The following is a 15,597-nucleotide window of genomic DNA, read 5'->3' on the forward strand; positions in this document are numbered from 1 at the left end:
CAACCTAAACATGTCTAAGAACTCAACTTTTTCTTTTCTCACAAAGCTCATGCCTTTTAATAATTCATGGCGAGTTCAAGTAAAATATTTATATTCGTGGAAAAAAAACACATTTTTTGGAGGAAATTCTTTTGAAATAAGAATAAACAAAATTCAAGGACAATCTCTATCTTAAGTAGGTCTCTTTATACCTAGACATGTTATTCCAAGTTAATTTAGATGAATTGTTTCGAGTAAAGCTACATCACCGTCAGTAAAAAAAATAAGTCTAAAAGATGAACAGTTAGGTAACATATTGTTTCTCTTTAGCAAAAAAAAAATGTATTGTTTTTCCGGAAAAAAAAACTGTTAGAAAACCAGATGGGTTTAGTCAAATTTTGAGTCGATAAGATAAGCCCACTTATTTACTTATAAAAGATTTTAACCATTTAATCTGGAAACTTATGTTAATAGAAAAATTCAAATTGTTACTCAATTATATTGGTCTATATATTAACTTATAAATTATCTTATTAATTTGATCTTTTAATATTTAATGTAGCTTAAGTGCATTAGAATAATATATATACCAAATTCGATTTATATTAGTGAAATTATATGAACAAGAAAATATTTGTTTGACCATTCTAATATTTTATATATGTATTTCTTATTTGTTTTTTAGTTTATATTCATGTTTTATATATTTACAATAATATCATCTCTTTACTTTAACATAGATTTAATGAATCTATAAAATAATTATATATAGTATATATTTATATCATTATAAATTTTCCTATAATTTTATTTCTTCAATATTATAGAGAACTATTTTACAATGTACATATATATAATACAATTTGATATTCTAAACAATAAACTACGACATATACACAATAAGAATGTGATGTGTAAACATGTTTTTATCCGTAAAAATGTAATATGTGTAAACAAATATAATATGGTAAATGTTATATATATATAATATTAAATTTATATATAAATTAGTATTTTTAATCCGTTAAAAAATACAAATCCGCGCGGACGCACGGGTCCAACTCTAGTTCAAACTTAATATATACTACAAAATACAAAAACACTAGCTCTAATTCGATCTTTTAAACTAACTAGTGTATGTTCATCTCTTGCTTATTACACGTCTAAGTGTGCAAGCAAGCAGTTCTATTACCCATTGCTTAAGCAACAAAAAATAACAAACTTAGCTTTGGATATTATATTAAAACTACAAAAGTAATTTACAAACTTAAGTTATCATTTGTATGATCGTTCACATTGAATAGCAAATATCATTAACTACTTTCACTACCAGAAAAAAAAAAACAATAAACGCGCCAAATCCTTAACAGCAAACGACCAGAGTTTGCCTGTAAGAATAATAGTCTTGACCTCCATCCCCCAGATCAATCAATACCTAGTGCTATTCCTCCTTCCCCACCACTTCCTCTTCACCTTCTCCATCGAACCACTGCTCTCTTCACTCCCAAGCTTGCTCAATATCATCTTCGTTTCCCTCAACCTCCCTCCATAATCCTTCTTCCACGTCTCAAACATCTGTTTCAACCTCCTCAGCTCTCTGTCTGGGTTCAAGTTCGCTTCCACCTGACCAGACTTCACTTCCACCAAGAACTTCGCATCATCACCAAACACTTGAGCTCTCTGTTCAAACTCCTCCGCCAACCGTCCAATCACACTAAGACCAGCACTCATAGGCTGTTGTTGTTGTCTCCCCCCTCCTCCGTTGCTTGCCTGACTCTTGAACTGATTACTGCTTGAATCCCAATCCGTTGCATCACTTGCATTGACCGATGCATCCGAGTATCTAGCAGAGTCCTCAACCGCTAGGCTTTTCTTTGCTATGGAGAGGCTAGATTGCAACGACCGCATTTGCTTCTGCCAGATTTCTTCCATTGATTTCATCTTTGTCTCGTATTCTGACCAACGGTTCTCGTACTGTTGAAGCCTCTGTTGAAGAATGTCGTTCTCCTCTTCTTTCTCACGCAGAGCAGCTTCAGATTTAAGTACTCTACGTTGAAGGTCGGAAAGTACAGATGCCTTCACTAGTACCTCGCCTGACTCATTTGTCTGCGCAGTTGATTAGTTCCCAAAGCAAAAAATAGATCACAACAATGAGATTACTAAAACAAATAGATACTGTGAGAGGATATGAACGTGAATATTGTCTTACTAGTACCTTAGTGCCTACAGATTTTAGCCATCTAAGATCTCCTGAGCATCTTCTAACCAACCAGCCACGAATTGCTGCAAGAATATTACAGTAACTCAATGTCAAAGATGAAATCAGTTTGAGATTGTATTTCATGAGAAGACCAACAACAAACCCTTTTACCTGACTGTATCAAAACCGACGCATCGGTTATACCCTTATACTGTTTCCTAGCAATCTTGCTTTTAACTTGGCTTTGTATAGTAGCTGCAGCCCTATGCCTCCTTCGTAACTCGGCAAACTCTTTTCTTACTTTATCTCCACGAACAACTGTTGAAAAAGAGGTGGGACTAAGCCATATTTATATCTCATGTTAAAGCACTGAGACAAGAGAGTTGTTATACATGACTGAAGAATGGATATCCCCATTTTAAGCTCCTTCAGGTGACATCGTGCTTGGTATCCTCTAAAAGAGCTTTGGACACGTAAAATGCCATGGAGTGTACGGTTCCTTGTATCTTCAAGAACCCCAATCTGCAATGCAAATGAGACTATTATTCATGCCTCTTCTAAAAGAAAGTCTTTGACATCAAGCAGACTATTAGTCATGCTATTATACCTGTCCGGTTCTGAAAAACAACTTCGTGTAGCCAACTTGGTACATCTCCGGCAAGATATTAAACTGATGGAGGATCGCAACTGAGACACTTAGAGGATCTTTATCAGCAATGTTCTCCACCAGAAGGAAACCATACCTGTTGTGTGATCATTTAAAGAAACAATGTGGTTAGAAGATAAGCATGTAAGGTGTCTTGCATAACTGATAAATGATGGATGGCACCGTCACCTTCTGGCAAATTTCTGATGAGACACTCTTGTAGGAAATCCAGACCGTGAGATTCGAACCACTTCTAAGACCCCACAACATCTAAGCTGCTGTAAGACAAGTCCTTGCTCATACAACCCTGGAGACTGAACGTTATTTGGCTTGATGCAACGAATGAAATGTGGGGTAGTGTTCCCTAAACGTTGCATCAATTGGAATAGTTGACCCTGGACAAAAAGATCCATGTAGATGATTAATAATCAAAATATTTTGGAGGATAAGAAAGATGCATCAAATGTTCATAGTGAGAGAGGCAACAACTGGTAATCTTAGACACAAACCACAACAAGATCAAAGCGGTATTCTTGACATCACATCTATGCAGATAATGAGCTTTAAAGTAAAGCAGGTAACTAGAACTAAAGTAACACCAAGTTTTTGTTTGAGGCCAAAACAAGCTACCTTAAATTTGGTAGCTACACTCAACCGCTGGGAATCAGCACCACCTGCTTTGTACAAAGGACCGACTACAGGTTTTTCGGACTGGATCAGCATGCTAGAAGCAAACGCTTGAGGAAGGTGGCACGAGCAAGAGGACAAAAGCTGAATAGAATCCAAGTGCAACAGGTCTCTGTTCTTCTCTAGAAATCCTGTTGTGTCATATGTAACCTGATTCAGAACAAAAAAAAAAGCTATCAAAAAGCATTCACGACCGAGACTAGATTCATGCTTGCTATCAAATTTCTATATCTCCAAAGAAATGCCTTTTTGTTTCATGGAATGTCTTCTTGATTGGGGTCACTGAGATTTCAAGAGCTATTACCTCTCCTGCATAATGCACAACTGTGAAAAGCTTCTCTCGATCTCCTCTGAAACATGAATTAGAGTGTAGATGCTGCTTTAGCTTGTTTGCAAGTGTCAGATCTGTGCCGTTCGGAAATGTTGATTCCTCGTCCAAAAGAGAAAGCAGCCCCAATGGTTTCTGCACAGATATTGAGACTTAGGTTGCTAAAAGTTTACATTTTTTTAATTAAACTATGGTTTTCTAGTGTATTAAAAGTTAAACTCTGTTATATTATTACGGTGTCCATCTAGCTACCTGGCTTCTAATTATCTACCTTTTCAAAGAGACTCAGACAATCTTGGTTGTCCTCAAAATCAACCCTTGTCCAGTCAATACCATCTTGGATATATTCCTGAAACAATAGAAAGAAAGATTAACACCTTCGATTGGAGACTACCTGGTGGATTTACTACATAAACATGTATAGTTCAATCAGGAAAGGGACAGATACTTTACCTCTTGCTCCAGCTTGAATAGATGACGGTTAAAGTGTTGCTGCAATCTCTCATTTGCATAATTTATGCAGAACTGCTCAAAGCTATTTTTCTGCAGAAGAGTGTAAAGTTGTTCCCCAAATCAGTAAGACGCAGAAAACAAAAATGCATACATAAACGCACGTACTCAGGAGCAATCAACATTCATTTACCAAATATATCATAATAGTTGTCATTATTTAAAGATGTAATGGCAACATAAAGGTCTAATGATGTCAGATTGCAACTGTAACTTTTTAAAGGACAGAAAAGAAGCATACCTCAAATGATTCAAAGCCATAGATATCAAGAATGCTGATGGATCTGCCAGTTCGCCTCTTCCCCACTGCAAGAGACTTGTTGATCTGTTCAACCAGCCAGTCAAACAGGCACGAATAAACCGATTTTGCTAAAGCATCTCTTGCATCAATGGCCTGAAAGCAAATCAGCAGAGAAAAAAATGTCAACAATGCTACTTCAACTTTTATTATACACAAAAAAATGCTAGTAGTTCTCATTAAAATGTACCTGCGGTAGTGTTAGCTTCTGCACAATAGTATCTTTTCCAACTCTCATGTTACGTTTCGATAAACTTAGCTTAAGATCATTGATGTTGCACCCAATTAATTTAGCAACAGTTGACAAACCTGAAAATAACCAAAATACAGAACGTAGGTAAGTCTCCTGTCAGATGAGATGATACGTACGAATTAAGCAACAAACACTCATACGTCTAACACCAAGACCCAAGAGAATTAAAGAGAAACTTTCAGAAATGACGCTTGTAGAAATGTCATGAAGATATAAAAGACATCAGTAAGGCGACATCTTAAGAAGTCGTAGTGGAATGCAATCATAGACACAAGAAAAGATAAACATTTACTCAAATAAAGTGGACTAGACATGCTTACTTTCATCTGCTACAGGCTCAACATGGTTTTCATTGTCAATAACGGTGAAGGAAACATTCCCCAGCCATAATACTGCAGCAAGCATTGCGAACACACTTTCTTGATCTTCTTTACTAACATGAACAATGTCCAGAGCTTCCTGTAACATCATCAAAGAGTCTTTAAATCAATCTAGAGAAAGAGACAAAATAGAAATGTGAAATGAGTAGAGAAGAGGAATAAGAAAGTATCGTAATGAAAGAGATAACTACCTTAACACTATGAAAACGTTCAGCATCATCAACTCCATTGATTGAATAACAATTACTCTGTCCCAAATATTTGTACTCATGTGCGCTTGTCAGATTTAGCTTCTCTGTGTATAAATGAATGGAGGAAAAAATAATTCAACAACTGATAGGTCAGAGAGTCTTAAAAATCTCATTTATAAGACTCCTTATAGTGTTCATTTTTCCTAATCATACCTCTAAGTGCAGGTGAAGCCCCAGCACAAAGTTGGTAAAATATATGGTATGACCTTTCCCCTTCAGCACATTGAACCACTCTAGACTGTTAAAATGTGTCAACATATAAAGACAAAATGTCAATGAACCATCCATTTCAAAAAGAGAAAGATATCAAGTAGGGAAACTCATCTAAAAGAAGCTACCTTTTCTAGTAAAACTGCAAAATTTGAAGAACCCACAAAAACAAAGTTAAGTTAGCTTTGTATAGGAAAATGAACAAACGACGTGAAGCAGTATGATTGTTTACACTTACAGGTCTGAACTTGAGCACCCGATATCTTTCCGCTTTCACTAAAATGAATCTCTATCAGCTTCCCCTGTAAATTTTAATACCAAAAAAGTATTGTCAGACACACTAGAGAATCAAAATGTACAAAAGAACACAATGATGAAGGGCTTACAAAACGACTAGAGTTATCATTTCTCAAAGTTTTAGCATTTCCAAATGCTTCCAAAATGGGATTAGTCTTAAGTATCTCATATTCAATCCCGCTTCCACCTCCAAGAGCAGCCAAGTATTGCATAGCTATCTTAGCTGTCTCAGTTTTCCCTGCTCCACTCTCGCCGCTGTATGACAAAGAGAATCTTGTAACAAGAATACACCACAATATACCCAAACTAGAAGCACTACATTCGACAAATCCACTTAAAAGATGACGTTTGACTAACCTGATAATGATAGATTGGTTAACCTCATCTGGATATGAAAAGATAAAACTGTGTGAGAACTGAAATGCTTTTAATGCTAATGTTCCACAATTAACAAACAAAGAAGCATGATCCCACCGCGTATCATTTCACGAATTGCTGTGTCTGCAATGGCATAGACATGAGGACTTTCATTTGATTTCTTCCTGTATGCTTCAATGTAGCGATTTCCATAGAGAGGAACCTCCTTGAAAGGATTCACAGCCACCAAAACTGGTCCAGCTTTTGTCTAGCACCACAAAAGGAAAAAGGTTAGAAAAAAAAACAATAGTAAAATGCTGGAAACATATATGGTAACAGATTCAGCGGAAAGACTTACGTATATCATGTCTTGGTTGTACCTATAGTTGAGATTGTACAACACTGATGGCTCATTTAAGTAACTTAGTTGCATTAGATCATCCACTCCATCAAGAATATCAGGATTTGCAGGTACTAGAGTCTCTGATATAACTTTCATAACCTGTTAAAATCAATGCAGAATTAAAACACTTGAAATATTTTTAACTCATGTCCTATCTTAGGAATACAAAAGGTCACTTACTTTTCCCTCTGGCAAAGAAACAACAGACTCATCTCCTGAAGTTGACAGTATCTTCCCAAGCTCCCAGTTACCATTTGGAAGTTGAACCCAAGATTGCAGTACCTAAAGTTGAAAAAAAACTGTCAAAATCTCATTCCATATACATATAAGTTTGTTCTCAGCTTTGGTAAAAACCCACCTTCTTCCGAGCATATGCGCTAGTATCACTCCACCTGCGTTCATCATTCTGAGGCAAGGGCATTGTAGCAGCACCAGGATCCACATCATCAGTTAAAGACTGCTCTTCAAGGGACACACCGTGACCACTATATGGTGAATCCTCACTATCTCCAGCTTGACTAACACCATTCCTCAAGCCAAAACTCGGTCTAGAAGAATTTTCACCATCGAATCTGTAGTCTGCTGGCAAAGATTTAAGAGACAGCATGGATGGAGACACCTTTTGGGACATTGTTGCTGCAGGAAAGAAGGAAGGAAGCTAATAAGCTCAAATGAAAGTATTCAAGAGACAATCCCATATACATGGTTTCAATCAAAGCTTTTAGAAGAAGAACCCCACTCAAAAAGACCTATCTAGTTTTTGATTAAACATAATGGAGGGGACCATAACTCTAGGACATAGACCGAACTGCTTTTCTTTCTCTCGAGCTTCAGTCACTGTTTTCAAGTTCCTCAATCAAATGTTTTAGGCCTATCTCTTGGATAAAATAAAGTCTTATCTACAGATCTCATGCATACATTCACCAAAATTTGATCTTTCATTATAAAAGGTATACTAAATCTTGAGAAAGAAGATTATTAAACAAAGAAAGAAACTTTCAACAAATCAAATTTATCAAATTGACAAAAAAAAAAAAAAAACTAAGTTAGCTAGATACAAAAACTCACTGGACATAAACAAATCGTAAGAAAGCTACGAACTTTATATCTAGTAAAGCAGAATACATAGTCTGAGAATACACAAAAAAAAAAAATGCAGAAACTTTCAAATTTTCAAGTACCTTACAAAAAGTTAGATTCTCGGGAGAAAACTTCAGATTCTAAGAGAAGAGTGAGAGATCTCAGGCGCAGAAGAGAGTTCTGATTCAGTAAACTTCAGACAATGAGAGTAAAAAAGGTAAGAGTAGAAACCAAAATGCCCTGGGAGTAACACTGGTGAGACTTGCTTCAATTTACTGAGAAATTTGGGAAGTGCTGCTGCGAGTGAGTGAAGAAGATGCAGCAGAGCTTTTTCTCTGCTTCACAAGAATAATAAAAAAATGGAAACTGCTGTTTATTTTTGAGCCTTTTATCTTTGAACTCAACAAAAAGAATTACAGTTGTTTTTAATTTTTTAATTCGAAAATTTTGAATGTTTTTTACCACCAACTGAATTTTGGTCACCTCACGTGGTCTGAATGACGACTATACCCTCGTTTTTCTTTTCCTAACTCAAGTTTCAAATTTTTTTCTGTTACTGATATTTAATGTTCTTAATTCAGATTACAGTTGTACAAACAAAAAAATTTCGGATTACACAAACGATTCCAGCTTTCAAAATTTTGATGTTACACATACGATTCCATCTTTCAATCTTAACTGAAGTTTCAAAATTCTATATGCTTAGTTTTCAATATAAAATCTGCTGTATTTATGTTTTTCATATGACAATATCAGTTTACTTGAATTTTGATCAGCAGATTGTATATCTAATAATGATTGTTTCGTTGAGAAAAATAACTCTACCATGTTATCTCGGCCATTGAATTATCAACAAACTAATTAAATTCCTTTCTCAAAAAAAAACAACCAAATTAAAGTGCAAGATATAAAGAGATTGTTATCTGTCCAGATATTCTACCTTTTTTTTTTCAAAAAAACTGGTTGAAAATAAAAATATTAAATTTATTTTCAACGTTTAAGTCAACCAAAAATTAATTAACACGATGCTGATTTTTTTATGTATACTAGGTTTTAATAGAAAGGTACAAACATCCTTTTGAAGATTAACACACAACCAATATATGAAAGATCTCTAATAGAAATCTTCATGATATTCTGAAACCAAGTTCTTAAGATATAAATAATATTAGCTATAGATTATGAAATCATTCAACTTATACAACGTACATGCCTCAATGGAACAAAAAGACTAAATAAAAGTAAAGTTAATGGTGTGTACACACAACTCAAATCGTCATTGACTTTAACAATTTGGTATATGATGTGTTTCTTAATGAAATTAGATTATCAAAGCTAATTGCGATTGACATCACCTTCTATTTCACGCTATCATTACTTATTTTTTAATCTTCAAGTACATTTATATGAGTATTGTTACCTTGTCGAATATGAAAAACATGTTCCGGCCATGTGATCAAGTATGCCTTTCGAAATCAGTTTTTAATATGTCGACCACATTATAATGTCACATTAAGAAATAGCCGTGGGGAAAATAGTGATTGCAAAGTTGCTATTATGTGTAAATTCTAAACTCATTTTCAGTTCTCACCCAAAAATATAAAAGGTTGAACTCAATGATGAAAAGGTCAAAAAGACTTTCAAACACATCACAAGGGATTACTCATCTGATGCTTCTTTTAGATATGTTATCAGCTTTGTTTCCCACTTTCTACATTTCGTCGTGTTCCATATTTATCGATGTTTAGATTTCATGTCCGAATATAGATTGGGTTTGGTTTAGGTCAATCCAAAGCCGTGCGTGAAGATAGATAAACAATAATGCAAATGAAAGAAAAACTGTATTTCTATAACTTGACTAGACGATAAAATCACGGAACCAAATAAAAGTATATATCCCCTATATATTATTTGAGAAGCATTACAACATTTTTTTGTAGCCACATGTCATCACTAGAATGATTCTTAGAATCCTTAGAGAAATATGTTGGTCCATCTAAATATATAATAAACTTTTTATTAAACTAACCATAAATACATTATTAATGTGCTTCATTATTTCCATAAATAAAATTACGGAATTACCTAATATGGCTAAAGTATATATGACAATTAATGACTTTGAATAATAAAGATTTGATAAAAATAAGTGTATGTTATATTATATTTGTTTAATTTTAAACTATTAAAATAAATTAAACAATCATAGTAACCATTTAATAAAAATTAAAAAAATTCTTTATATGTTGTATTTTGAATTTTTAAAAACGAATATAAATTAGTAAAACCATTAAAAGTTTCACATTCAAATTTTGTGATCTATGCTTTAAACTTTTTGTTATGACATGATACAAATAATTAAAAAATCATATAAGTTGAAAGTGTCATTTAATAAGTATTAAAAATAATATATATATAAAAATATATATGTATATGCATATTAAATTATATGTCATATAAGAAAATAAATAAATATCTTAATTTTGAAATTTACTTTTAACAAAAAAATTTGAAAAAATATTGACAAATTAATTTTTAAAAATATTATAAATTACATAAACTATTAATCCCACCGTGAAAATTTTGTTATCAGTAATTTAAATTTTTTGCTATAATAGATACAAATGATAAAAAAAACATGAGCAAACAGCATCATTTAATAAATATTAATATTAAAATATACTATATATATGTTACTATCATTTAAATTTAATTATATACCATATCAAATAGAAAAAATATTCTTTTGGATTAATAAAATTTATTTATATGTTCGCACCAACTTAATTATATAGGTAATAGTTACTGACTTTTTAATTATTCAATATATATTTATTGTTTCATAATAGGTTAGAAACATATAATATATAAAATAATTTATATATATAATATTCATTCCGCGCAAAGCGCGGGTCTTAACCTAGTTCTTTCTTGTTACATGTGATGTGAGAGTAGGATTAGACATATATAAGACTATACTAATAACATGACTGGAGTCGGATTAAAATATTCATTCTTCTTCATCGCGTATCCGAATCTTGTAAACTTGGGGCATGTTTAAATTCTCTTTTACGTATTGAAGCTACCATTTTTGTGAAACTTTTTTGATCAATTTTTTTCTCTCAAGAGTTCCAAACAGCAATGACTTTAGCCACCAATTACCATCTTCAGATCATAGGACACACACACACTCAGCCACACATAAAAGCAGCAGCAAAGTCTTAGAACATGCAAAGATGTCTAACACCGATCATTTTCACACTTGTGAATCGCACTAATCATGTCAACACCATGCAAACATATTATATAATAACTTACTACAACAACAACAGCAAAATGACAATACCACCTTGGTTACTGCTTCTCAAAATACTATTCCATCATTGATTGAATTCTTATCAATCATATTCCATAACCCCATCAACATAATTTAGAGGGGTAGATAAAAGAGTTATCATCAAATTCGTATCAATGTTTATGTTATGCCCACTCAACAAATCCAAGAACAGTCGTTAATAGATAAACCATTTTTTAACAGATGAACCAAAAATTAATTCCTTCATCTAGTAATTTAACCCTATCTTTAACCCCAAAAAAAGTGTACTTAGAACCCTTATGAGTAAAAAGATACGATTTAGACCTTTGGATAAACTATACGAACCCCTTTTATTTTTAACCTAGAGAAAGTTCCTTGGTCGCCATGCAAAGGTCCTGCGTCCCTAATTCCTTATACGTTTGTTAAGTCGTTACCAGATGGTGGGTGAAAGTTGGTGATTTTGGCGACGGAGTCCTCATCATCTATAAAACATAATCCATATATATTTCATTCAATTTTGCAAATACTTATCGTGTCCTTTAACGTATTGCATGTGGTGAAGTGTGCCTTTTGAAAATCACATTCCATTGCCTCCCGCATTATACGTTATTACATGCCATTTAAGAAGATAAAGCAATGGGAAAATGCTCTGCAAATGTGCGACTGTGTAAATATAAGGAGAGCTTTTGACAACAAAAAGCTGTAAAGTCATTTGATATAAAAATGTCACAAAACACACCACAAGGGACTGTTTGTTAGATATATCTCTTTTTGTAGATATTAATCAATCAACTTTGTCTGCCACTTCATATTTTCAGTCTTCGGGTCTCGATTTCACTTTCAGACCCACTCCACAGAACTTGTTATATGAGAAAATAACCAAGATAACACATTTATATGAAATATTCCGATTTTTAAAACTCACATTCGTTATATAAATCCCAAAATAACACCGACAAGGAAAATCCTCCTTTGTTTTTTACTTTGTAAATGTACAAAATATTGCAAAATATCAATGTCACTTTTTTCCTAATGAAACTGCCTTTTGTTTTGGTGAGAACTTGTGCACATCCTTCTCCCAATCCAATTTTCCAAGCAATGACTCTGGCCATACTGCACAACAAAAGAAACCAAGTAAATTTTTTAGGACAAAGTAGTTTCATATTATCTTCAACGCACTACAATGTAAACCTCATGGAACCAAAAACATGTAGCTGTAAAGTGGTTAAAAGAAACCCAACCATAAAGGTCAAAACCTGAAGTATGATAAAAAAATCCAATCAGCAGTTACACTAATGGTAATGGATTAGCCAGAATCCGTAACAAATTCACCCTTATCCACATTTCTCAGTTTACAATTACAAAGCACAATTTTTTACAAACTAAAGCACAGAGAACAGATCACCAGAAGTGTTAAAATCCTCAAGTTACTTAAATATCACATACCCAATTGGCCAATTCACTAAAAACGGAAGTTAGAAGTTTCAAGACATTAGACACTCATATATGCATCAAACTTTCTATTTTCTACAAGGCCTTAAATGCTTTCAGCACCCTCTTTATTTCTTAGGGTAAAGACAGGAGTCAAAAAAGTTTCTTTATCTTATCTAAACAGCCAAGGTTAGCGCATTACAGGGAGATTTAGCTCGGAAACCCAAAGATACCATAAAAGCAAGGATATATATTGCAAACAGAGAAAGGAGCAGCAAGAGAAATGGAGGAACTAGTTTTTTGCCTATGCATTTTCTTGATCAAGCAGTCACATTTGATCTCCTTATCTATCACCATTCCAAAACAGATGCCTAAACGAAGATTTAACTTCAATAACCCGTAGAAATGACAATGTTCTTGCAGCCACACAAAGACAACAACAGAGAAAACAAACAAAGGGTTTCTTACTTAGTAAGTCAAAAATACAAACCTCAATCCAAATCTTCCTGCCTGGTCCCAAGATTAGACCCACCTCCACCACCAGCACCACCACCAGCACCACCACCACCACTTCCAGGTGGTCCTGACCCTGAACCATCCCGTCTCCCACCAAACGTCCAAGGAAGCTGCACACTAAAGCTCCTCGGAGTCTGCCCACCATCCCCACTCGTCTGACCTCCTTGCCCCTGACTCCTGCTCTCATAATCAGGATCATCCGTAGGCAACTCATACCGACAAACCGGACAAGAGTTATGCAACTCCAGCCACGGCATCAAACAATCCTGATGAAACACATGCTTGCAAGGCATCTGCTTCACATCGCCGCCATCCTCAAACTCATCCATACAAACAGCACACTGGTTCATCTCAGACTTCAACATATCCTTACTCACCTTAACAGTAGGCAGCCCCTCGATAGCCGATTTCGAAGCCGGAGGAGTTCCGTAGCGGTTGGGATCGTTCTCCGCGAGCTGCTGAATCAGCTGCTCGAGACCAGGGCCAAAGAAGTAGTCCCCGAGATGCCCCGGGGCTTGGTTAGAGGGATCCAAGGGATGATCCTCGATCAAGAACTGCACGTGCGTGCCGCTGGACTGGAGATGCTGGAGATGGTTCTGGAGGAAGGAAAACGGATCAAAGGCGCCGCCTTGAGGCTGGTTCTGGGCAGAGCGGGGTCCGAAGAAGCTCGGGTTTGCGGAGGAAGGAGGAGGGGCGGAGGAGGAGCCGAAGAGGAGAGGGAGCAAGGTGGAGAAAGGATCGGCCATGGGGAAGAAATCGGAAGCGGCGGGGTTGAGATTCGCGGGTAGAGTAGGGACGGGTTCGTCGTATTCTTCAAGAAAGCCGCCGGAGCAAAGAGGGCAGAAAGGATCGGCGGCGGAGGAGATTGAGATGTTGACTGTGTGGTTGCACTGGTAGCAAAAGAACATCTTTTCAACCGCGGGGGCGGTGGAGGCAGCTGAGTTTCCGCCGGAAGACATGACGGAATCTGCGAAATTTCGTCGGAGGGAGAGATGAGAGAGAGAAGAAAAGAACCGTCACGGGAGAGAGAATATTCTTTGGTATGTGGCCGACTCAATGTTTTTCCTACACGATGATTAAAGTATTTGGGCTTTACCATACAGTCAGCCCATGTAATGTTTTTCTTTACTATTAAGGAATGTTATATTGTCATATATTTGACTTACTGACTTTGGAGATTTTTTTGGTGGAATTATCCTTTTTGTGGATTCTATACTAATTTTTCAAAAAGAAAATTTAGATTTTAATAGAATCTGGTGAATACTGAATCTGATAACTTTCTTTTACAAATTTATTACAAAACTGAATTGAGAGATAAATCATAAATATATTCGAGTTTAACTAAAAAAATAGAATTGGGACTAGGCAAATAAACCGAACCCGAAAATCCGAACTGAACCTGATCCAATAAAATGATTCTGAACCGATCTGAATCCAACATAAATATCGAATGGATCTTGTTTTATATTATTTCAGGTTATGGGTGGGTATTATTCGAACTGAACCCGAACTTAAATGGATATCCGATAGAACCCAAAACATTCAAAATTCCAAAAAAAACTTGTACCGAACATGATTTCGATTCATAATATGTATACAAAATACACTAATGGTGACCAAAGAATGACGAGGAATAATGCATTTTCTACCATTCCGAAAAAATTATCATTCACAAGGGATAATTTTTCCTTATCATTCCATTTCATTACTTTTTTTTGTAGAGAAATAAAGAATAAAATTATTCCTTGTTAAATTTGAAAAAGAATGGTCACTACATTCCTTTCTTCCTGCTATTTTAAATTTCATTCCTGCTATTTTGTTTCTCTGCATTTCTTTCTTATTCGTTCCTTTTGTTTCCAGAATTGTTACTAGTCGGACCCTAAAGATATTGAAGAACATCTAAAATAATTGTCTATTACACGAAGGTTGATGTTTGAAAGTGGTGGTGATGCTTAAGGGTTTTAGATTTAGTTTTGTTTTCGTTGAATAATGTTTCTCATTTCATGAGAACTTGGTTTTATGGTTTTATCTATTTTGTTTTCTTTCTATCAATAACTATGTTTCACTTTTGTTTAATTTTGAATGATCACGTTTGATGTTCTTTTCTTAGTTTTGAACCGATTTTACTTATGTTTTGGTTACAAGATATGTACTGATCAAATACTTTAAAACTAAAGAACCGATTTTACTTATGTTTTGGTTACAAAATAGATACAAATCAGGTACTTTTAAACTAAAGAACCGATTGGGATCCGAACCCGAAAATATATTGGGTTGTACCGGTTCTTTGAGGATTTACTAACCACGGCCCGGACCTTTTAGAACCCAAATCGGTCTCAAACCGAACTTTCATATAATTCGAATGGGCTGATTTTGATAAACCCGAAAAACTGAGATCCGATTGGACAAAATAGAAACCAGATTGGGACCCCGAATGCTCATGCCTATTACATAA

At 34.9% G+C, this 15,597-nt stretch overlaps 2 protein-coding genes across 5 annotated transcripts; both read right to left on the bottom strand.

Annotated features, from left to right (window-relative positions):
• Nucleotides 1-1,191: 1,191 nt before the first annotated feature.
• LOC103869382 (myosin-1) lies at nucleotides 1,192-8,664 on the bottom strand. Of its 3 annotated transcripts, XM_009147461.3 has the most exons (24): nucleotides 7,981-8,357; nucleotides 7,158-7,435; nucleotides 6,980-7,081; nucleotides 6,755-6,898; nucleotides 6,514-6,664; nucleotides 6,397-6,424; nucleotides 6,129-6,294; nucleotides 5,981-6,044; nucleotides 5,871-5,884; nucleotides 5,686-5,770; nucleotides 5,473-5,576; nucleotides 5,222-5,360; nucleotides 4,839-4,957; nucleotides 4,592-4,744; nucleotides 4,294-4,383; nucleotides 4,112-4,189; nucleotides 3,817-3,975; nucleotides 3,456-3,662; nucleotides 3,015-3,220; nucleotides 2,787-2,922; nucleotides 2,572-2,701; nucleotides 2,351-2,497; nucleotides 2,195-2,262; nucleotides 1,192-2,085 (listed from the first exon to the last, which is right to left on the bottom strand). In XM_009147461.3, the coding sequence occupies exons 2-24, from the start codon at nucleotides 7,428-7,430 to the stop codon at nucleotides 1,408-1,410; spliced, it is 3,441 nt and encodes a 1,146-aa protein (XP_009145709.2). In that variant the 5' UTR covers nucleotides 7,431-7,435; nucleotides 7,981-8,357; the 3' UTR covers nucleotides 1,192-1,407. The 3 variants fall into 3 exon arrangements, with proteins under 3 accessions (XP_009145709.2, XP_009145708.2, XP_009145706.2); XM_009147460.3 differs by having other exon boundaries at nucleotides 6,129-6,424; nucleotides 7,986-8,664; XM_009147458.3 differs by having other exon boundaries at nucleotides 6,129-6,424; nucleotides 7,981-8,659.
• Nucleotides 8,665-12,071: 3,407 nt separating this feature from the next.
• LOC103869384 (E3 ubiquitin-protein ligase RING1-like) lies at nucleotides 12,072-15,597 on the bottom strand. 2 transcript variants are annotated; one of them, XM_018659207.2, is made up of 3 exons: nucleotides 13,199-15,597; nucleotides 13,117-13,168; nucleotides 12,072-12,308 (listed from the first exon to the last, which is right to left on the bottom strand). In XM_018659207.2, exons 1-2 carry the CDS (start codon nucleotides 14,099-14,101, stop codon nucleotides 13,118-13,120), a joined length of 954 nt encoding a protein of 317 aa, XP_018514723.2. In that variant the 5' UTR covers nucleotides 14,102-15,597; the 3' UTR covers nucleotides 12,072-12,308; nucleotide 13,117. The 2 variants fall into 2 exon arrangements, with proteins under 2 accessions (XP_018514723.2, XP_009145710.2); XM_009147462.3 differs by having other exon boundaries at nucleotides 13,117-15,595.

The sequence above is a fragment of the Brassica rapa genome, chromosome A05, assembly GCF_000309985.2.
Source record: "Brassica rapa cultivar Chiifu-401-42 chromosome A05, CAAS_Brap_v3.01, whole genome shotgun sequence".
NCBI lineage: Eukaryota > Viridiplantae > Streptophyta > Magnoliopsida > Brassicales > Brassicaceae > Brassica > Brassica rapa.